Raw genomic sequence first — 23124 nt, 5'->3', positions numbered from 1 at the left:
ATGTCAAACATCTCCTGCAAATATAGGGTGATCGATTGTAGTTTTGAGTTTTTAAACAAACGATACCAGAGATGGTGTAATCGAACTCAAAACCTTGGAAGTAAGTATAAATATTATTAATCACTTCAACAAGTTGTGTAATGTGATACTATCTGATTCAGACTAGCTACCTTTAACATAATTGTCATTATTAGTGATGTAATTTTCTATTTGTTGCTTGCTTACCCAATTTGGGGTTTGGTATTGGTAATGGGTTTGTTAGTGTTGTCCCCTTGGAATTTGTTTCTTTAATTCATTCACCAAAAATAAAAACAAAAGAAAACAAAAAAGGACCATTATAAATAAATCATTAATCACCTATAATATTGTTTATTAAAAAGGGTAATTTTGTAAACTAGAAACAACCGGCACCTTCTTAGATTTACAAATCCGTCACCGAGTCACCAACCTCCAAAAACTCGCATTTTGCCAGCTGAAAACGACACACCCCCCTCCCGGGAGACGCCGTCGTTTTGACGCCGGTGCCTCCGTCACGCCCTCAAACCCCAGAGAACATTCCAGACACAATGACGCGAAGCCTCAGCTTCTCTCTACCCGTAACCGTCGTCGTTTTAGCCATCGCCTACATTTACTTCTCCACAGTCTTCATATTCATAGACCGTTGGTTCGGTCTCATGTCGTCGCCGGGCTTATTGAACGCCGCCGTTTTCACCGGCGTGGCCCTCATGTGCGTCTTCAACTACACCGTCTCCGTCTTCAGGGATCCGGGTCGGGTCCCCTCCACGTACATGCCCGACGTCGAAGATTCGGGTAACCCTATCCACGAGATCAAGCGCAAGGTATCAAATTCATGCTGTTTCTCTCTTAACGTTGTGTCGTGTTTATGGGGAACTAATTTCTTTTTTCATTTCTATACGATTGGATTATTTTTTATTTTTGGTCACGGCAATTTTCTGTATATGTTTCAAAATTGTGGCTGGAATTTTTAATTAATATGGTTATAATGTGTTTTGGTGAATTGGGGTGTTTTATTTCTACAGCCACTGCATAAAAGCAGGGTGCTTTAGTTTGGATTGACTTGTTAGATATGTTATATGAGTTTATGGGATGCTGTTCTTTGGTGATTACTTTAGCTGAGCTAATTTGGAATCGAGGGGAATCAGCAAAATAACATTTTTGCGTTTGTGTTAGTAGGCAATTCGCATAAGTGATTGAGTCACTTTGGATCCTGGTTTAGTAAAATTTTATAGCCATTGCTTACGTATATATATGTATATATATATATATATACACACACATACATATATTTGAAAATTCACAACAATTATGAAGGAACTAAAAGGAAAGATGTAATTTTGATAGACAATAAGTGAAACGTTTTTCCCGAGACAGTAAAAACATTTGAACTTTTAAACTTGTAATGAAGCTGCCTAATGTTGCCAAGGAACCTGTAGATGATGAGCAAGTAGATAACTTGGGATGCATGCTCCACTCTAAAAGTCAACCTTTGTTCTCTAGGGTGGAATGCGTGAATTTTGCATTTCAGACCTTTGGAAGTCAGATAGTGTCAAGATTTCAATACATCCATCTCATGGTTTTCAATGTTCATTACAAATATAATTAAGTGTCATTAACTATATTTGCTTTCTATATATCTGTGAAAGCTTTGTTTTTAATAATTGCTGAGCCATGATGGACATGTGGTTCCAAATTCCAATACTTGTTATTTTTGCGGTCTTTGGATGGCATTGTCTTACGTCGGCTTTTATTTTCAAAAGGAAAGTTCAGAAACATGATTACCGTTGTTTGTCAGGATCTTTAATCTCCTATACAAGTCTTGAAATGTTAAACAGGAACCAAAACCAATTCAATATGGTTGGTTTACCTTTGAATCCCCTGTCATTCCTCTTGGCTTACCCATGTTCCAGTTTCCCTAACAACTGAACCATGTTCTCACTTAAATTGAATGGGGCCAACTCATGTGTCTGTCGGTATGCTCGAATGCTGATGCTCACGGGGTATGATCTTTGTACATATGCACAGAAATCAATGGCAAATCTATATCGGGAAAACTATCTTCAAATATTCACTTCTATTTTTAAACCTCTCAGATTTTGTCATTCAGACTTAGCTGCACCACCTAATCAATCAGTTTTTGCATAAAATGCCAACTTTTCTTTGCTCATATGTCTGCCAGTATGCTCCAGCACTGATATTCACCGGGTACATTAATGGAAAATATATATTTGGAAAACTAACTAACTCTATCGTCCAACATTCACTTCTAATTTTTAGCCTCACATTTTGTCATTCAGAATTTGTTGCATCTAGTCACTTGTTACGTAAAATGCCAACTTTTCTTTTGGTGGCAATAGCATTAGTGGACATCTGGAGGTCTGTGTGATCCCCCAGTTGAGTGAACGAAAACATCAAAACTGAAATGTTATTTTGTTCTTGATAGTATACTGTTCTCAAGCTAGATTTCTGTTATGTTGCCACATGTACTTGAGCTCTTGTGGGAACGGATGGCATGGTTTGAGCTGGAGATAGACCCCTTGGGTTAATACTTTTGTTTTGAAAAAGATAATGCCGCCTTATCTTGTATTAAGAATTTACTGTTCTTGTATCCGTTCTTTTAGATTTTTAAATTATGTTCTGTAGCATGTGGAAAGAGACTGAGAATGTTTGTAGCTCATATGACCTTCTTTTTATTTCTTTCAATAAAGGTTTCATGTGAAGTGTTTATCCATCATAATTAGTGTTGTTATTTAAATAAATAAAAATAAATAAATTACTGGAGATTGGAATAATTCCTAGAAACATGTAATATTTACTTGCAGCAGATTATAGAGCAGTGTGAGCCTTTGCTTCAACATTATTATTACTTTTGTTAGTTTGGAACAATTCTTAGGAATATATAATCTTTATTTGCAGCAAGATAGATTGTAGAAAACTGTGAGTCTCTGCGTCCTAGATGACTGTTGGGTGGAATGGTTTTGCAGGGAGGGGATTTAAGATATTGCCAAAAGTGTTCTCATTATAAGCCAGCTCGAGCACATCATTGTCGTGTGTGCAAAAGATGTGTTTTGCGAATGGTATGCTTTATCTATGTTAACCTTTGATGCCTTGTATGTCCTGGATAATGTGTTAAAGTGCTGCCTCTTGGTTGTAAAGGACCATCATTGCATATGGATTAATAATTGCGTCGGCCATGCAAACTATAAGGTCTTCTTCATCTTCGTTGTGTATGCTGTAATGGCATGCGTCTATTCCCTGGTAAGTTATTATTTTATTAAATCCAATTGGACTTTTACTTTTCTTTTTTTTTTTCTTTCTGACTATGCTGTAATTGCATGCATTGACTGTTCTTTTCCATTATTACATGGGGAACTATGCCATTTTCCTTTTGAGTACCATATGTTATTTTTGGAGCGCTAGAAGGCAATCCATTTGAGTGAAAAGATGGTGAATGTTTAAGACATAATTTTCTTTCCTTTGTTTTATTTGTTTCATTATTTTCAATTCTGGATTGACACTTAAAATTTTCAGGTCTTACTCATTGGTAGCCTAACTTATGATCCTGAAAAAGATGAGGAACAAACTGGAGACTCTTTTAGAACTGCATATGTAAGCTTATGTGCTGGGTTTGTATTTGAGCCTTGCGTGCTAGACAGTATGCTTGACCTTTCTTTTTTTGTTCATTTTCAGGTCATTTCTGGGCTGTTGCTAGTTCCATTGTGTGTGGCACTGAGTGTTCTTTTAGGTTGGCATATCTACCTCATTTTGCAAAACAAGACCACAATTGAGGTTATTAGGAATTAACAAATTGTATATCACTGTTCTGCTCTTTGGTGGCAAACCTGATTTTGATATCTGGACCGCTATTTCATAGCCATTTCTTTTTCCTTCTTTCTGGCAGTACCATGAAGGAGTGAGAGCTATGTGGCTTGCAGAGAAAGGAGGGCAAATCTATTCCCATCCATACGATCTTGGTGCCTATGAAAATTTGACAATGGTATTTTTCCTTTCTGTTCTCCTTTCGTTCGTGAAAAATATATGTACCCTCTTAAAGGCTTTGGGGCACTTAGAGAGGGTTACCTTCCAGTCCAAACTCGTTTACATTCATTTGTATATTTCTTGTTTCTCTTTGGTTGGAATGTATCTGTTATGGTATTATTTGTTATTTTTCTACTCTATTTTACACATCCATTACATTCAAGCAATGTTTGACTGCTGTAGGTACTTGGTCCAAATCCCTGCAGTTGGGCACTCCCCGCATCGGGACATATTGGATCTGGACTCCGCTTCCGTACAGCCTATGATTATGCTTCTGCTGCATCAATGTCAGAATGATGCTTTCTCGATTCATCATCTTGGTTTGCATTGGTGAGAACAAGACTTACCAATGTGACGGGTTGGATGGTCTGATCTTGTGATGATGTCCAGCACTCCTTTTCCATTGTCCTCCTAGGAGTCGCTCCAAAAGAAGAAAAAGTCATTTCCTTTGTCTCCTACTAATGGAATTATGGTCTAGGAGTTCCTGAAACTGTTCGCTTCTGTTACACGATTTTGGGGAAGCAGTTGAGTATAGGGTCCTTGTCAATAGGCAAAACTAATCAGTGTTTGAGTAGCTAGATGCAGCATATGAGGGTTACTTTTTTCCCTTGTCTTGGGGTAGTTACTTTGAACTATAGTTTACAGTTTTACTTACAGCATGGTCTCAGCTGATAGGCTTTGTACAGAGAGGGAATCAGCATGCCAGCTTACCAACCAAGGCACCTTTTGTAGAGGACACAGCGCGGGGTGCCTGTGTAACTTGGAAGAGTTGTAATCCTTTTGTAACGTGAAAATAATAAGAGAAATGGTGCTTTACTTTTTGTTTTTGCTGAAATGTGCTGTTATTTTTACCCATGTCATATTTTCCCACCCCAATTATTTCTGAGTAAATACTGTTCCCACCCTAAGTCTATCAACACACCATTCTTCTTCCTTCAATTTTTTTTTTTTCCATAAACCCTGTCTCCTTTATTTTACCAAAATCTTACCATATTACGTAGGTTAGTTAGTCTCTGCCTGTTTTTTGCACCATCCTCCTCGTACAAAAGAGTAATTTAGATTTTTTCAAAAAAGTTGTATTTCTCGTACAAAGAGTAATTTAGATCTTTTAAAAAAAGTTGTATTCCTCTCGCAGTCCTTAAACACAAAAGTCAACCTATCATCCAAATACACTAGAGTAATTTATGAGGTGTTTACTAATTAGGAATTGTAATTCTCATCAAGAATTGGAATTCTAATCAGGAATTGAATTCCACCTATGGAGGATTCCTGCGTTTACTTCACATTAAGGAATTGAAAAGTAAGTGGGATCCACACAAACTTAAGAATTGAATTTCTGATTTTGATGGAATTCAATTCTTAGGTGGGAGCTGATATTCTAAGGGCCAGTTTGGCATTGTTGTGCTATGAAAATAATCGTTGTCAAATTTGCTATGAGAGAAAGCAGTTTGGCGTTTGGTAAACTTTTTGTTAAAAGTGTTGTTGGTACTGATTCTCACATAATCAGAAAATAATTCATGCATAACCATTATACACAGTGCCTATTCGAAACTGATTCCCGCATAATTAGAAAATAAAAGCACATCATTAGTTGCTTTCCCTTATAGCTTTCTCTCACAACAATTTTTAACAATAAGTGATTTTCTCATATTTTACTAAACAAGCTGGGCTTCCCAATTTTATTTTATTTTTTAAATTACTTACCACCCCAAATAAGCAATGTCAAATAGACACTAATTTCTGGAGAACGAACTCATTAGGAATTCATCTTTTGTATCCATTATATCCTCACACAATTTTCAAATTTTCAAATATGTCATATATTTTAACCCAACAACGAGAATATTTTAATAATTAGAACTACTTATATCCCAATTTTAAATGGTTTAGTAAACAACTTTAATAGGAATTTGAAATCTAACTTCTCTCAATCCATATGATTTAGTAAACAACTTCAATAAGAATCCGAAATCTAATTCTCCTTAATTTAACTTCCCCTCAATTCAATTCATCTTCAATTAAATTTCTTCTAATCCAATTACGATAATTAAACATATTATTAATGTGATAATGTGCATAAATGATGGGGGTACTGGTAAAAGTGGAAGTGGGGCTTTAAAAAGCAAGGCAATTCGCGCCAACCCACGTGGAGTCAAAATGGCTCTATCCGACTCAAGCATTACCCACGCTAGAAGTCCATGCAAACGTTAAAACGCGCGAAAACCATGGGGTGGACCATCAGTAGATTTGCGGTAAAAATCTGTCTTGCAATGCACGCGCCACTTTTGAAGCGTAGATAAAGTTTCCACTTAAAAACTAAAGAGAGGTGAGAGAGAAAGAGAGGGAGGAGGATATCTATATTTCTTCCGTGATTTGTTCGTATACACCACCAACTGAGCAAACATTTTGTATTATTTTTTAGTTCTCTCTGGAACTCACCGAGTTTGTCTCTCTGGTTCCAGATGGAGACCTACGAGGAAAACCCATCTCAAATCGACAGGTTTTGATTTCTGGGTTTCTATTTTCTGCTGAATTTAATGCCTTTTTACTCATTTTAAAGATCATTTCTTTGTTTGTGAACTGTTAATTGTTACTGTTATCTGATTTGATGAAGTAGATGAATTTGATCCCATAGCGTTTAAATGATGAGTTGTTTTGTTGAGTTTCGGCTGCAAAGTAGCTAAATTTGGAGTTGTTATTATCATCTAGGATAGAATTTAATGCAAAATGTTTTTTCCCCAAATATAAGTAGTTAGTTATTTGGATTTTAAAAGGGGCAATTTTGAGATAGAGAGAAATTGGATCTCCTACTGTCCCATCCTTGGCCTCACTTGGTCACTGATCCAAACACAAAATTGATTTATTTATTTTTTTTCAATCATAAGCGGTCTTTACTCATTGCTAGTGTGGAAATAGTCATCAGACAGTATAATTTTACTTGATTGCTTGCTTGCTGGGTGGTGTTTGGATTGGATGACCATTCAGTTTGAAGCTTGATGCATAGTTCATGCCCTGATTTCTTCTGAAAAGGACATGAATTGAGTTTACTTCTGATTGCTTTTATGCCTTTCAGTTCTGTGACTATAGCTATCTTAGGGGTTTTTTTGGGTTAAAAAGCTAGGAAACCTGAAATTTTTTACAGTTCTTGTTTGCCTAAGTCATTGGTAATTACAGGTTTTACTCATCCTTGTTCTGCTATTACTATCTTAAACAGCTCACATGTCATGAGTGTTCTGAAGAGGATCAAGAAAAGAAAATTCCAGGCCGAGCAATTGGGCTTGCCAATACCAAAGCATAAATGCTGGGAACGAATTTTTCCTTCTGATGAACCTGTCTCCATGTTTGATGAAAATCCGGAAGTAAAGAACATGCAGACATGTGCAACGAAGGGAAAAGTAGAGAGAGTGATCCTGGATGGTGGGTCTGAATCTGAATCAGGAAAAGGTAGCAACAGTTTTGCTGGAGATTCTGATTCTGCAACATCGGTATATGTTGAAGCTAAACTAGAACCGGTGTATGCAATGGCATGCCTAAATGACAGGCCTTCCACTTCATATGTGAATGAAGTGCATCAACCTACATATCCTGATGGTGAAATACAAGCATTTGAGAATTATGACGAGCACCTCCAAGAATTTGGAAACCAGGTGGATTACATTTTCTCAGAATATGGAGATGACTGCATTGAGCAGTGTAAAGACAAGGAATTTGAAGATGTTATATACCCCATTGGTTCGAACACAAATAAATACATACTTTCATCTGGAAGATGGAGTGTGAATCAAGATAATTCAGGTGTCCTATTCAAAGTTTCTATTTGACGAGTTGAGAATAAAATGATTATTGCTATGTGTCTTTACATGTGCTATCTTTGTTTTATCATTTACTGAGTGGCATAACATTTTCATTGTTGTGTATGCAGACGTTCAATCAGCTAGCAAGAGGAAGCCAACCATTGATCAAGAATTCGAGCAGTATTTTTCCACGCTGATGCTGTAGAACTCATTGCTTGGATGTGAGCAGCAAATGTATATAGTTTTTCTTTATCTTTTGTATGTATTTTCATGTAACCAGTTCATATTTTGACCAGCATTTTGTTAAATATTATGTTTAATCTGAAATGGGTTTTGCAAAGCCTCTCCTTTTCTCATTTTAGCTTCCTTGCATCTTAAATTTACATCATATTTGTCTTCTTCTATTGGTGTGGGAGCAAATTGATGCTTCTGAGAAGAAAGATAGTTTGGCATAGTTGGGAGCAAACCATTTTCTGGTGGCTGATGTTACTACTTACTAGCAAGCAATGTGATAGGCCTATGGTATCTATACTTGTACTAAATGACCTTTAAATGGAATAAATTCGACAGGCCCTTCTTTAATCAATTTTGTTATTCAAATTCTACCATCATGAGCCTGCCAAATTCCATGCCTATCCAAATTTTTATTTATTTATCAACCATGCCTATGCCATTCAACTCGTATGTTTCTGCAAAATTATGCAGACTTTGTTTTTAATCAAAAGTAGAACTTCATTGACCTTTAAAATAAAGTAACAACCATTGAGTACAAATAAAAATACATGAGTACAATAGAGTGGCCTCATTAAAACCTTGCCATAAAACAACCTCAAAGAAGAATTAAAACCTTGCCATAAAACAACCTCAAAGAAGAAAAAGTTCGTTTCAGGAAAAAAAAAAACAAAAAAAAAAAAGTACCACAGCACCTTCGACAAGAACAAGACAAACACAACCCTAACCCGATTCCCTATTTTTATCAGAAATATGCAGACTTAAATAATAAAAATATTAAATTAAATTGTGGGTTCGATTGTTTCCATTAGGTGGGGTTTGGAGTCTATCCAGCATTATGAGTCAAAAATTAAAGTTAGCATGGAACGACACTCAGCAGAACAGAACCCATCCTTTATCAAAAAAATACAAACAAGAAAAAAAAAATGTCATTAAATATTGAATATTACACCATGAGATATATAAACACAGAGAGAAAATCCGTGGTTATTGTTTTGATGACTCGATCATGGATGTAGCAAAAGAATATGATCATTAATCATCATATGTAGTTATAAGTTAAAGGCCTTAAAAGAGGAAAATTCAATACAAATCACTCAACATGAGGGAAAAAAAGGAAGAGGGAAATCCGGACACATGGTCAGTCAAACTCAACACTGAGGAAGATCGGACGGCGGTGGTGGTAACTTCTGATTCGGTTGCGGCCCATCCTGAACGATCCACGCCATCCTTAGCCCCCAGCTTGTGTGAATGTCCAAGTGACAGTGCATAAACCACACCCCTGAAAACATATCAACAAAAAGCAAATCGTTAATGATAATGTCAAATTTTTTTTGTTTAAACAAAATGTTTAGCAGTTTTGATTGATAGTTCACTCATTTTGTTACTATGTTAATATAATTCATCTCGCACAGTTTGCTATGTTATGTTATTAGATTGTCGATCATGTAATACCTGGATTGTCTGCGAAGAAACGAATCGCAATCCAACCGCCAGCTGGAACACCAGCAGTGTTCCTCTCAGCAGGATCCACCAGATTAAAATTAGCAGGGTCCTTAGTTGGATCATAGTTACCAAACCCAAGTCCAACAATAAAGAAATTATACCCATGTAGATGGAGAGGGTGGCTCTCAGCACCCAGAATGCTAGTGTCCTGAAGCACCAGCTCCACACTTGTGTTGAAAGGCAACACCACAGCCTTTGTGGCATTGCTCACATTAGTGATATTTGGTGGTGTTCCTGTATAATTAAATGCCACAAGTGGCTTGGTGGGAAAATCTGTGGTGTAAACTCCACTGGACTGTCCAGAAAAATGTGCTTGAAGCATTGCTGTTGATGGCAGAGCAAAAGAGAAATTGTTGACTGAGGCTGCAAATTTCAGGCCATTGGGTCCTTGGCATGTTGAGTTTTGGGGACATGGGGATGTTCCAAGTCCTAAAGTGAAGAAAAATCTTCTGTCCACAGTTTGCGGGACGTTGGCTGGGAATTGCTTAGTGGCCAAGCTACGGAATTTTTTGGCTAAGTTTTCGACAAATTGGGTGACGTTGACAAACTTGGTGGCATTGATGGGTGGAAGACTTGGTCTGAAGAGGGGAAGGGCTTTGATGGAAGTGTGATGAGTGGTGTTTGGGTGCTTGTATTCGAGGATTCCAGCGGTGGTGGTGTTGTCTAGGGTGCCTCCACCGGTGAAGTAAGGCCGTGCGAGGATGAGGAAGGTGGCATTGGGAGAAGTGGGCTTGGTTTTGAGGAGGATGTTTGTGGTTTGGCCTGGGGCGATGAGAAGTATGTCGGTTTCAAAAGGTTTGGTGTAGACAGCATCAGCTTCAACAACTGTTAGAGAGTGGTTGGCTATGCTGAAGAATAGCTCATCGTTGAGTGCAGCATTGATTAATCTGAGGAGGTATGTCTTCCCTGGTTTCACCTTTAGCTTGAATACATCTGCAAACACCACCCGCTCAAATAAAAACCTGTCTTATTTTTTCATGTTATGTTGTTAGATTATTAATCACGATCAACATAAAAATATGTCTAATACACTTTTTACCTCTAGATGAACAGTTGTACAAGGGGCCTGGAAGACCATTAATGGTGTATGCATCTGAAACATTAGGCCCCGCTCCTGTCTGAAGTGCCTGGCTAATCACAGCCTCAGGGTCCACATTAAACCACTCTCCTGTACACCCAAATCCATGTAAAGAGTTAAAACAATTTCCACAACATTATTGTCAAAATTTTCAAATGGTCCAATGCCTAAACTCTAGCCAGCTGCTACATGATTACCAAGAATAATGGGGACCTCCTTGTAGGGTTTCACAAAAGGGTAAGACTCATTGCGCTTCGGGAGAATGATGATCGGTCCGTGAAGGGTAGATCTCAGCCATGAGATGTGAGCATGCCATAACAGAGTTCCTCTCTGGCCTGTGATGGTGAAGTTGTATGTGTATGCCTGACCTGTCTGTATAGGACATTGTGTAATGTAAGCTGGACCATCTGCCCATCCAGTTTGAAGTTGCCTAATCCCATGCCTGCTCTCTCCCACAAAACAAACACAAATTTGAATTAGCAATTTTTTTCTTTTTAACTATGCACATTTGCTAATTATGTAAATTTATTTCATATATACCAGTGAATTGTGATATTGTTGGAAACATGGTTGACCACTTTGATGAGGACTTGGTCACCTTCCCTTGCCACCAATCTGGGCCCTGGGAACTTTCCATTCACACTTAGAATGCTCCTTGTGTTGCACAATCTTGTCACATTGTGGTACTCAATCTATACAGCAAAGTTGCAAATTTGAGAAACTTATAAAAGAAGTATAATTCATGTATTGCAAAGTCAAATTGTTGAGGCTCAAGGTGGTGGAAAATAATGTACATTGAAAGTGTAGTGCCTTGTTTTGCCTGCAGCAAACTCCGGCATCCACGACGCTGCAATGAAAAAACTAAACAGCAAAGCTGCCATTGAAGTGAAACAAGGAAAATGAGAAGCCATTGCTCTCTCTCTCTTTCTGGTGTGATAATGTGTAGAGAGTCAAGGTGGCTTGACCTTAATATAGGGAGTTGGAAAAAGTTGGCAAGAAAATTATATAATTGTTTTAAGTTAGAAGCGGGAGCTTTCATGAAGCTATTCACTGAATTTACCATTGAGATGGAATCTACTTGTGTGCTCCGCTTTGCTGTTGGTCGAGCTGAATTTTAGAGTGCTGATTAAGTAATACTTTACCTGTTCCATCGACACTAATTTTGATTACCTCAATGACCTTTTGCTCATTGGGGGAAATTTAATAGCAAAAATCCAAGTTAAAGATAAAAATTTCCTGATTATGTAGTTAAACAGTCAATTAATTCATGTTGTACTGGCTTAGCGTAGAAATGCTACTGGCAATTAGTGTTCTAGATGTCACATTAGGAAGCAGGCATCTTTCTTTTATCCTTTGGTCCTCAAATTCAAACAACCCAACAAAACGATGCCCTTGTTGTTCCTAGATTGTTTTCAACTTATGCTCTCTAATAATCTGACATGATATGTTGTCAGACGATTAAAACCGAACCTACATAATATCATCAATGATTCATATTAACACTCACATAAGTAAAAATGGGAGACTGGGTGGTTGTAGAAAATTAAGTAGGTATTCCTTGTTTACGTATGCTGAAGCTCAAGGCTCAAGCTTATCAAGGCAGTTTCTATTTCCCTTTATTTGCAATCTTCATTTGGGCCTCCCCAACTGTTCTGTCTTGGGAACTAAGGAATAAAGTATTGTGACCATTTACAAAATAATAAAAATAAACACGTCCGCGACCACAAAATTCACTCCAAATCATCCACATCCACATACAATTTCTTGTGAAAACATCGTTAATTTTATATACCAGCTAGCTACCTGTCCTAATTTCGAAGTCGTTCGATGAAGGTGATGGCCCATCTGATCTACACCACGTTTGAAAAAAACAAAAATCTATTTTCATATTTGTGCATTCTTGAAATTGGAATTTGCATGCGATCAACACCCAACACAAGCTTCTTTGATGATTTTGTAACAATCTGTTCGGTCAAATTCAAAACAAGATCAAATGCAGCAATTGCTTGGGAAGGAAGTGCATCAAACTCATTGGCCATAATAGTAAGACCATTATTAATTCTCCCAACATTGTTGACTGTCGCATAATTTCCAATTCCAGCCTAGTCCCACACAAGTCAAATTGAGCTGGATTTTGCTTCATCTTCATCATTCATCATGACCCACTTGAGGCCTGCAGTTCTCCCTCCACACCCACTCCGATATCATCACCCAATTAATATACGAAAATGGAAGAAAATTAAAACGAAATTACAAAGAAAAAATAATAATATGCACAAAGAAAAACCAACAAATAAAATCTCCGTGTAGAAAAAAAAAAAAAGTTTTGAACTTTTCAGGCACAGGCTTGAGTTCGAGGAGGCAGAGCAAACAGAGCATCGAGATCAGGGGGCTGGAAGTAACCATTCTTCGGTGGGTCTCGCTGCGTTTCCCCAACCGCCTTCTTCTTCGGAGGCGGTGGACACAGAAGCATCTCCGGTATCTGGCACTCCCGCCGCTTCGGCGTCGCACAATCCTCGTCCATTCTCAGCCGTCCGATCAACACAACAGCTCCGTCACTCGGTCGGTCACATAACTCTCACAGTAGCAGAGGAGCGCGCGCTTTATATAAACGTTTTTCGAATTTGAAAACGAAAAATGGGAAATATGCTATCGTGTGGTGGGGGTGTGAGACAGCTAAGCGGTGAGTGGGAGGGGGACGACGTGTCAGATTCTTAATGGAGGTTTATATCCACGTGTCTTTCTACGTGGGCTCATCCAGTGGCGTTTGTATTTTTGTAAATTTTTTCAATGTCGGCGCCAACTTTGAGTCGGTGCTTTGCGCGGGAAATTAAACACGTTTGAATGTTGGGCCATTTTTTGAAGAGTGTGTGTGGTCCAGATTGAATTTTAAGGGAAGGCCGTGGCATATACGGCGGATGGGCCATGTCACGCTTAAAACGTGTCGTTTTCTTTCAGTCTCTGGGCCTACCTTTTGATTAAAATAAATTAAATGATACCTTCATTTGACTACAAGGCCCAATGAGAGGATAAAATTGGTTATACTTTAGAAGGCCCAAAACCCTACACCCAAACTGAGCCATATGCTCTCTGTTGAAATCACATGTTGAATTGGTCATCCTTTCCTTCCCCATAAGCACATTTTACTTTTTTTTCAACTATACTATATATTTCTCCATTTGGTTAGGAAAACAAATCTCAAGTTTGCAGCAAGCAAAACAACTTGAGCATAGTCGTAGTCCTCATAACAACGCCATCGTTGGGAAATTTTAAAAAATTGGCAAATTTTGGACATTTTAAGTTATCTTCAGTTATAGGGCTATATGTAGTCCACGGCTATAATTTTAGCCCTCCAAAAAATATATATATATTTTTTTTAAATAGTGCATGGCTAAATTTTTCCATCTCCAACCATGCAGGGCTATATTTTAGGATCCTCCATATTTTATTATTTTCAGAAAAACTATGATACAACACTCATACATTCTACTACTAAATAAACAATGGCAATTTTGAAAAAAATTGTTGCATTTCAAAAGGTTATGACGTCCTATTGAGGCCCAAAAAATTCAGAGTTGGGCCCAAATAAAATTCCGGCCCAGTGCAATACCTTATTAAGAAGAGACCCGATTTGGAGCATGCGAAAGTTTGTTATTCATGCTCGCACGAGTCACGATCCACGTGCCAAGCCAAATAAATATATAATCTGCCACGCTAGAGCATATAAAATGCAGTATCTCTACGAGCCCAAGCTAATTATCCAATCAAGCATCATATCTCTTTTTAAAAAGATAAAACTCGAGCACGCCAATCGACATACAACGCTAAGCGAAAACTCATATTTTGCACCAAGCCACACTATAAGCTTAAGTGGGCCCAAGCCAAGCAAATGTCCGGGGCTTGCTGAGTAAGTTGTGGTATGGATGATTACGAGCATTCATGAGGCCTATTGATGAGCCGACAAATGGAAGTTTTGGGCTACTTTGAAGCCCCAAAACTCAAGCTCATTTCTTGAGCCCAAATATATGGATAAGCATAAAGGAGAAAAATAAGTATCCCATTACTTTAGAAAATTGGCTTATCACCTTAATAAAAATGGTCCATCACTTTTGGAGGTTGACCCATTCCTTTAGTACACTGACTCATCACCTTAGGAAGGCCCAAATGACGAAGAAAATATCTAAAAGTCTCCAGCACATGGCTAGAGACAAAACCACGACATAAGCCAAAAGCCATTCACGAAGGCAGACTGCTGGAAAGCTCCAGCATGTGGCCAAAAGCAAACTTCAAAATAGATCATCCAAAAAACCAAAGGGTATTAGCGCTCGCAGGTTGCTAGGAGAAAAGGCACCCTTCAAACCAACGCCCTTACTTATTTTTTCTCCCACCAGCTCTTGCCATCAAAGAGGGGGAGGAAAGAATGTGAAGTAGTAACCAAAAATAGGAGTTTAACACTGAATCAGAATATTTCACAAAAGAGGTTGAATCGAAAAAAGATAAGAGAAATGGAGGAGAAGACTTAGCAAAATTAGAGATAACCAACTAGGGTTTCTTAGGAAGGAGGAGCTTCTAGTGGCTATAAAAGGAGGTACCTCCTACCCATTAAACACAACCACACCCACTACTTCACCACTAGCTACAACCAGATCCAGAGAGCAAGCATCATCTCTCATCCCTGGAACCCTTCAATTTCAAGCCATATTCCTCCATCTCTTCCCATTTTCTCTTTTGGCAAGCCATTCTAGAGCTTGACAAAGCTTTCGTCAAGCTGCCGGAAACTTGCTCAAACCACTCATCCTTCCACTTTTCCTCTCTCTCTCTCTCCCATCTAACCAGATCCAGAGAGCAAGCATCATCTCTCACCCCTAGAACCCTAAAATTTCAAGTCATATTCCTCAATCTCTTCCAATTTTCTTTTTTGGCAAGCCATTCTAGAGCTGACAAAGCTTTCGTCAAGCTACCGGAAACTTGCTCAAACCACTCATTCTTCCACTCTTCCTCTCTCTCTCTCTCTCTCTCTCTCTCTCTCTCTCTCTCTCTCTCTCTCTCTCTCTCTCTCCCCCATCTAACCCACATCTAGAGAGCAAGCATCATCTCTCATCTCTGAAACCCTGCAATTTCGAGCATTATTCCTCCATCTCCTCCCATTTTCTCTGCTGGCAAGCCATTCCAGAGCCTGACGATGCTTTCGTCAACGAACTCTCTTAAAATTTCTTCTCTTCTACTTTAAAACCCATGTTTCTCCTAGGAATTCACAGCCTTCTCTCTCTTTAATGCTAAACTCATGACTGCTTTGCTTCCATGCCACAAGCTTCTCATGTCAAGCTAAGAATCTATCTGTAAGCAGCTGTTGTTTTTGTTGGTGAAAATAACCAGGGTGCTTCCTAAGGCTTTATTACCCTTTCGAAGCATTCTTAGGGTCTAATTCTTGAACTCAGACACATAGGGTAATTTCACCCACTTGCTCCTTACGACATCCCAGCCCATTTGTAGCTGCCGAAAAGAAAAAGCCCCTTATACATTCCAATTGTCAGAATTGTTTATATTTTTTTTAAAATAAAAAGAATTTTATATATATATAAAATGTAAAATGAGAAAGAAAAAAAATTTTAAGTTTCAAATTTTTTATACATTAGAAAAAAAGAATTTACTGACATTTAAAAGTGTTAGGATCTTTTTCGTCAGAAGGCTTGTCCAGGCTTGTTGATTCTTGGACCACCATAGAGTGGTGAATCAAGCCTTCATTGCCTTTTTTTATGAGTTGGCTAGAACTTGGCCCAAAGCATCCTAAAAGAGAAGCAAGTCATATGGGAGTACTATGTTATTCTTCCAGTGGCTAAGAAATAGGTGCGATGATTTGCTGATGTTGAACAGAGATTGTATGAGCTTGGGAGCTTGGAGTGTGGGAGATAAAGACCCACAAGTTTAGCAAATGAGAATGCATGCACTTGGCATACTGATAGATATGCTTGAGTTTGGGTGCTAAAAATTTGTTGTTTGAATCTCTAGCTATGGTGATTTAAGAGTTTCAAGAAAGAATGAGAATGGAAGGAAAATCTTGAGGCTTGAGGGCTATGGTGTTCATAGCTTGGCAGAGTATGTGGAGTAAGGAAAGGCTTTGAGTTATGCTTGATGAGGCTTTATAAGGAAGATAAAGGATTTCAAAGCTAAAAAAGCAGGGGAAATGGTTGTGATGGCTGCTGGGATGCTTGCAATAGCTAAGAGAATGGGTTGATGGTCATTGAGATGCTTGCAATAGCCAAAGGATGAAGGTTGATGGCTGAGGAATAACTATGATGACTGTTGGAATGCTTCCAGCAATCAAAGGAAGGTGCTCTGATGGTTGTTGGGTGCTTGCAGTCACTCAAAGAAGTGGGTTCTCATGGTTGCTGGGAGGCTTGCAACAACCCAAAGAAGTTGGTTTTTGCTTGGGCAAAGCCTCCCAATTTATAGAATGTGAAGAGTCTCTTTGGTTTCCAATAAGTAAAAGGAAGTATTTGAACCAGCCTATTTACAACGAGTAAAAGGGAGAATTGGGACATTCTTATTTCCAACAGGTAAAGCAAGGCATTGGAAAATGACTATTTCCTAAGGGTAAAAGGAAGTGTCAGAATTGGCTTATTTCCAACTGGTAATAAGGAGCGTTTAAAGAGTATCTTATTTGCTCACCCACATTGGAGAACTCCAAGTAACTAGCCCAAAGTCTCCATTATCCAAGAGCTTTCATGGGCCTTGTGGACCTTCGTAACCTTCTACACCACAACCCCTCATGTAAGTCCCGTGAACCACATGACTTGGGTTCATGTGAGCTTGGTAGGTGAATAGCATTAGAAAAATGTATTAGCCTTACATGGAGTTATTTGGCATGTGCTTGAAATGCTTAGGCATGTGTTGTACCAGCTTAGGCTTTTGTGATCAAGCTTAGAGACATCAGATTTAAATGAATAGATTTGGCATGGCTTGGATACTCTTAAAATATGTATAAAAGCATGCATATATATATATATATATATTTTATTTTTTTATTATTTTTATTTTTATATTTTTTTATTTATTTTCCTGTATTAAATACCAATTTATCCCTTTATTTCGTATGTCATATTGGGCTTTAAATGAATTGGTGTCTCGTGACTTTTTAGGCCTCAACAAAAAAGTTATAAAAATAATAATAATAACAGTGCACCTTTAATATCAATCTTTGGATCGCAGTTACACGAGATGTTACCATGCTCACTCCTACACATGATACTTTCTCTTATTGGGCAGCACATTCGCTGGGTCCATAAAAAAATTTGGCATGGGCTACATGTGGCCTGGTTGAAGGGTTAAAAGGCTAATTGTGGCCCTCAAAATTTGGGTTTTTCTTTTTCTTTTTTTTGTCCATGACTGGAGATGAATTTTGCATATTTAAGGGCTACATATGACCTATAAGTCATAATTAGAGATGATCTTAAAGACTTTTCACCCATTTTTTTTATTTTTAGAATTTCATTAACTGAAGGGAGGTTCGAGCATTGTTGGAGAGGTCTTAAGAGGGTTTGAGCATTACTGAAGGTGTTTCAAGAGAGCTCAAGCATTGCTCAAGAAGGCCTCGAATGATATCCTCACAAATTTTCCGAATCATATCCTCACAAAAGCAGAGACCCAACATCATCAAAGGTGAAGAGAAAATGACACTAAATGTATCCAAACAAAACCCAAACTCGTTATCTCATCAACCATAAATGAATTCAAACTGTTTATGCATTATGAAGGTCAAATGTACCAACGGTTACACATTGCGCAATCTCAAAAGTGAGAGGAGCATACCTCTAAATCACATAGATACAAAAATAAGGGTAGTGTTTTTCCAAGGTAGAAGATCAGTTTTTGACTACTAGGGGAAGATGCATCTGCCGCCCTTGCATTTCGAAGGACGATCGACTAGACATGTGCCCTTAAGCAGACCCTGTTTCCTTAGGACCCACCCATCCTTCTCTTTCTTGTTTTCACCCCAAAGAGATTAGTTGCACCGTCACTTCTCGGATCAAGCCCTCCTCCAACACCAGGACGTCGACAGCTCCAGAGCCTCCCTCCCCCTCCATTTCCCTCGTGAACCTCGACACGAGTGGGGCCTCCCCATCACACGTGTCCCCACATGGCCCCACGTAAAAAAGGGTTGACTTTTGCAAACACGTCCAACCAAAGATTTCTCTGTGTGTATGTGTTTTTTCTAATTTCTTTTTGTTCTTAACCTGTGCCCACTCCACTTCTTCCTTCGCTAGCCGACGCCTCTCTCTTTCCGATTGTCTGACGGTCAACCCTAAGTTTGTGTTTTTATGAGGGTAGGGTCACAGAGAAACAGAGCACCCTCTAGAGGTTTCTACGATTCACAAAAGTCAAAGCCACAAGCCGCCAAACCTGCCCTCACTCTGAAGCAACCACTCGGTTCCCCTTGTGTTTCAAGATAAACTTTCTAAATAAGTTATGGTGATGGTAGTTGAATAATACCACACACACCATAGATTTTTTTTTTCTTTTTCAACACGTCGTTTTCTAGTCTGATTAACAGTCTTGCAACATAACGTAACAATAGGTCATTCCTCATAATGCAAAGTACTAATCACCTCTTAATTAATGAATTTGGATGGGCATAATTTAGTTTAGTTGCAAGAATTAATTTTGTTTTCTCTTGTGATAACGATGGAGGCAATTGTATGTGTGTGGGTGGACCACTATGTTGGTATTTAGGCATAGCATAGGCACTGACTGTTTGCACCGCCAGCCCATCGACTGCAAAAATGTATCTAAAGATCTAAATAGTGAAGCGTAGAGATTTGGGAAATTAGACATGGTTCAAGTTATATAATAAGCTACTGATTGCTTGGAATTATCAATAAATAAATAAATAAATCTTGGAAATTATGCACTAAACATGCATGCTTAGTCTTCTATGAGTGTAAACCTTAAATACGGGAAGACTTTAATTTTTATCTTCTTTTAGCAAATATTCTATGTTTGTAGTAAAGCATCTAACCTCATCGGTAATCATTTATAACCATTCATTGCATTAACTAATGGAGCAAGGAGAGAAGATCAATAAGACCAGCTGCAAAAACAAAAAACAAAAAACAAAACAAAACAAAAACAAATTTAGTCTATTATGGTTTTCATGACATGTGAGCAACTTTATGTTATAAGTTTTATTAAGGAAGATACATTTGAACCATATCTCTTTTTCTTTTTCACCTCAAAGGTATCATATGAATTGGCAATCCATGCAACTCATCCCGCACGATCGAGACTAATTTGGAAAAAAATAGAGTTGAGAAAAAAGTTGGGTTTTATAGCTTGATCCCTCTAATTGAACTGTTTTTTTTTATAGTTCACAAGTCATCATACTTCATCTACTCCTTCTTAAGTAACTATATCCAGGTAGCCAATTATATGCTTCCTTAAAGAATTTAGAAAGAGTGATAATGAAGATCAATGCTTTAATTTGTTTATTCAAAGAAAGAGAGAACAACTCTTTGAAAAATAATGAAAAGGTATATTTCTATTGATTCTTTAGTGGTTGACTCTTGCTTTGGTTGAGATTGGGTCATGGGTCAGGTAGCTTTGGTCCACCGTAATGCATCTATCCCATCAAAAACACAAGATAACAAGACAAAGAACACACTTAAATGAAAACACAGAGAACGCAGCAAACCAAAAAAGTAAATTAATGGCTCCTCCATAATTTGGGTTGTGTAAAATTTTCCAAGATCAAACTTACCTCAGCATGTATTTTTGAAGAAATTATAAAATACTACGGTCACGTCATATATTTTATACACGTGTTATAATATAAATAGATGACATAATTTATTTTTCTTTATTTTAAGAAATAGTATCAATAAATATTTACTCATATTATAACACGTGTGCAAAATAACTTTATTATAGTAATATTCTAAAATAATCACTCGCATTTTTCGCACAAAGAATATCAATAGTAATATAATGAGGTGGTGCCAAATGTTCAGTTTACCAAATATGTTAGTGTTTGAACGGGAAGAGAATTCTTAGTTAAGTCAAAGTAGAATCCATACAAAACACCAAAACCCTCTCGCTTGCTTTTAAAGTCAAGAGGCAAACACGTAGACGTGACACCTTCCCCTCTCCATCTGCTCCACCCTTTCCCTTCTTTTATTTCTTCATGAGCTTTTCATTTCTCATCTTATCAACTCATTTTCTTTCAGCCTTCTTCTTCTTCTGTTAACAATGGAGGACGCAATGGGTGCCACGTGGTCCGACGGGTCGGAGGAGGAGCTCGTGAGAGAGCTTCTGGACAATGAGACACCATTCTTTGTGCTACCAGAGGCGGCTCTACAATCCCAGATGAGTGTTTCCAATGAAGATAGTGTTGTTAATCGGTTCATCCCGACCGTCTATTCTGGTCCAACAATCAAAGATATCGAGACTGCTTTGTCTGTCACCACTGGAACAATTCAACCCCAAGAACTTTCACCGGCTAGGTTGGTATATGTTACAATAATAATTATTATTTTCATATAATTTTAATTTTAATTGGGTTTTTTTTTTCCGGTGTATTATTTTGCAGGCTCTCAACACTGGAAAGGGGTTTGAGCAAGGTTGAGCATAAGTACACTCTGAAGATTAAAAGCTGTGACAATGGAGCAATGGCTGATGATGGCTATAAATGGAGGAAGTACGGGCAGAAATCCATTAAGAATAGCCCAAATCCTAGGTAACTATATTAGCATATCTCATTCTTTCTTCTTCCCCTCTATGGAATTAAGTATTTTAAAAGCTGTAAGGTTCGGTATTATTGCCGCCATAGTAAATATCATATGATTGTTTTTTTAAGATGAGAGCCGTAGTTTCTCTTTATTAGGTGCAATGGTAAGTACTTTATCGCTGAAATTATATGAATTTTAATTTCAAAATACTAATTATTAAAACGTTGAGTAACTTGTCGTGAAGGGCTAATGCAAGAAGCTTCAAGAGAAGTGTGAACAACGATATATTTCTTTCGTAACAAGATAATGTATGCATATTAGAAAGGGGGAAAAAAAAGAAAAAAGAGATCAAATCTATATATTTGTATTCATAGATTGGAATGCTAGTTATTTCAAACTTGAAAGAAATGACAAGTGATGCATAGAAGTCGCATCATTTGTTTATTTCAAACCTAAACCATTCAACTTTGCATTGAAGGCTTAATTAGGGTCCTAAACCTACTTCATTATAGTATACGTATGAGTCCGAATCTGCATGATTTAGGCAACTTTAATACTAATTAAGCAGACTAGTTTACAAATTGCTCTCTAATTAGTACTACCCCATGAATCCAACCGCCCTAATCAACACCTTAAGCAGGTAGATTATCCTTAAATATGCCTACCTATATGCAAGTAGCTTGACCTAAATGAAGTCCAAGCCTAGGCCTAGGTCTAGGCCACACTATCAGCCCTGACAATAAATTAAAACAAAGTTTGACACAGTGCTACAATCATGCAATTAAAGTATATCTCAAATTCTTTTTTTTTTTTTTTGGAATTATTTATTTCCATTTTCTTACCAAGCTTTTTTTTGGGTTGTGTTGATTAAAATTTTTTGAAAAATAGGAGCTATTACAGGTGCACAAACCCAAGGTGCAGTGCTAAGAAGCAAGTTGAGAGGTCGAGTGAGGACCCAGACACACTCATCATCACCTATGAAGGGCTCCACTTACACTTTGCCTACCCATTTTTCCCACTCAACAACCAGGCCCAGAACACCAGCCCACCTATGAAGAAGCCCAGGAACAAAACCTCAAAGCCACGCGCAGAAGACCGTGAACATGAAGCCCAAGAGAGCCCGCGAAGCATTACCCCTGACCCTGACCCGGACCCGGATCTGCAGCCCGGCCCATTCCCCGACCAACATCAAGAATTTGTTGAAAAAGAGCCAAACGCACAAGGGTTGCTTCAAGATGTGGTGCCATTTATGATTAGGAACCCTAATCCATCAAGTGCTTCTTCAAATTCTTCTTGTTCCTCCTACCGGTCGTCTCCAACATCTCCTTCTTCTCTATCATGGGCTACTTCGTATTTCGATATTGATTTTAATCATAGCTTTGGATGAATGAATTCATATATTCATATTGTTAAAGTCTAATCATCGTAGTTAATTATTATATATGTGAAATATACAGTGAGGTACAATAATGATTTGTATGTTAAAGTCCGATGTAGATTGTATTGTCGATATCATAAGGCAATAAAGAATGTTTCAAACTACAAGAAGTAAATAAGTATTGATTAAGTTAATTTTGTGTTATGTTATGTAACTTATGCTATTTGAAGCCAAAAAAAATAAAAATTACTTAAGTAACCACACCAAATTTGTCTATTCATGTTTAAAGTATGAGAAGGGTGAGAAGCTAGTTTTGAAGTGCATTTTCTATATAGCCACATTTTTTATTTTGGCACCCCT

The 23124-nt window shown here is 37.9% G+C and overlaps 5 protein-coding genes across 5 annotated transcripts; 3 read left to right on the top strand and 2 right to left on the bottom strand.

Moving 5' to 3' along the window:
* LOC18772867 (probable protein S-acyltransferase 16) lies at window positions 362-4891 on the top strand. Its single transcript, XM_007205620.2, has 7 exons — window positions 362-839; window positions 3003-3095; window positions 3175-3276; window positions 3550-3627; window positions 3709-3807; window positions 3920-4015; window positions 4240-4891. Exons 1-7 carry the CDS (start codon window positions 567-569, stop codon window positions 4351-4353), a joined length of 855 nt encoding a protein of 284 aa, XP_007205682.1. The 5' UTR covers window positions 362-566; the 3' UTR covers window positions 4354-4891.
* On the top strand, window positions 6410-8316 carry LOC18774900 (protein FAR-RED ELONGATED HYPOCOTYL 1). The gene is made up of 3 exons (XM_020566307.1): window positions 6410-6556; window positions 7271-7851; window positions 7979-8316. Exons 1-3 carry the CDS (start codon window positions 6519-6521, stop codon window positions 8053-8055), a joined length of 696 nt encoding a protein of 231 aa, XP_020421896.1. The 5' UTR covers window positions 6410-6518; the 3' UTR covers window positions 8056-8316.
* LOC18773442 (laccase-17) lies at window positions 8955-11614 on the bottom strand. Its single transcript, XM_007207949.2, has 6 exons — window positions 11460-11614; window positions 11206-11357; window positions 10863-11107; window positions 10627-10755; window positions 9537-10520; window positions 8955-9363 (listed from the first exon to the last, which is right to left on the bottom strand). Exons 1-6 carry the CDS (start codon window positions 11574-11576, stop codon window positions 9233-9235), a joined length of 1758 nt encoding a protein of 585 aa, XP_007208011.1. The 5' UTR covers window positions 11577-11614; the 3' UTR covers window positions 8955-9232.
* On the bottom strand, window positions 12370-13256 carry LOC109949864 (cyclin-dependent protein kinase inhibitor SMR4). The gene has a single exon (XM_020566681.1). The coding sequence runs from the start codon at window positions 13187-13189 to the stop codon at window positions 13001-13003; it is 189 nt and encodes a 62-aa protein (XP_020422270.1). The 5' UTR covers window positions 13190-13256; the 3' UTR covers window positions 12370-13000.
* LOC18774967 (probable WRKY transcription factor 49) lies at window positions 20784-22918 on the top strand. Its single transcript, XM_007206465.2, has 3 exons — window positions 20784-21161; window positions 21248-21394; window positions 22275-22918. Exons 1-3 carry the CDS (start codon window positions 20908-20910, stop codon window positions 22771-22773), a joined length of 900 nt encoding a protein of 299 aa, XP_007206527.1. The 5' UTR covers window positions 20784-20907; the 3' UTR covers window positions 22774-22918.

Source organism: Prunus persica, chromosome G6 (assembly GCF_000346465.2).
Source record: "Prunus persica cultivar Lovell chromosome G6, Prunus_persica_NCBIv2, whole genome shotgun sequence".
NCBI lineage: Eukaryota > Viridiplantae > Streptophyta > Magnoliopsida > Rosales > Rosaceae > Prunus > Prunus persica.
The sequence above is the reverse complement of the archived record's forward strand: the minus strand, read 5'-3'. Positions and strand labels throughout refer to the sequence as shown.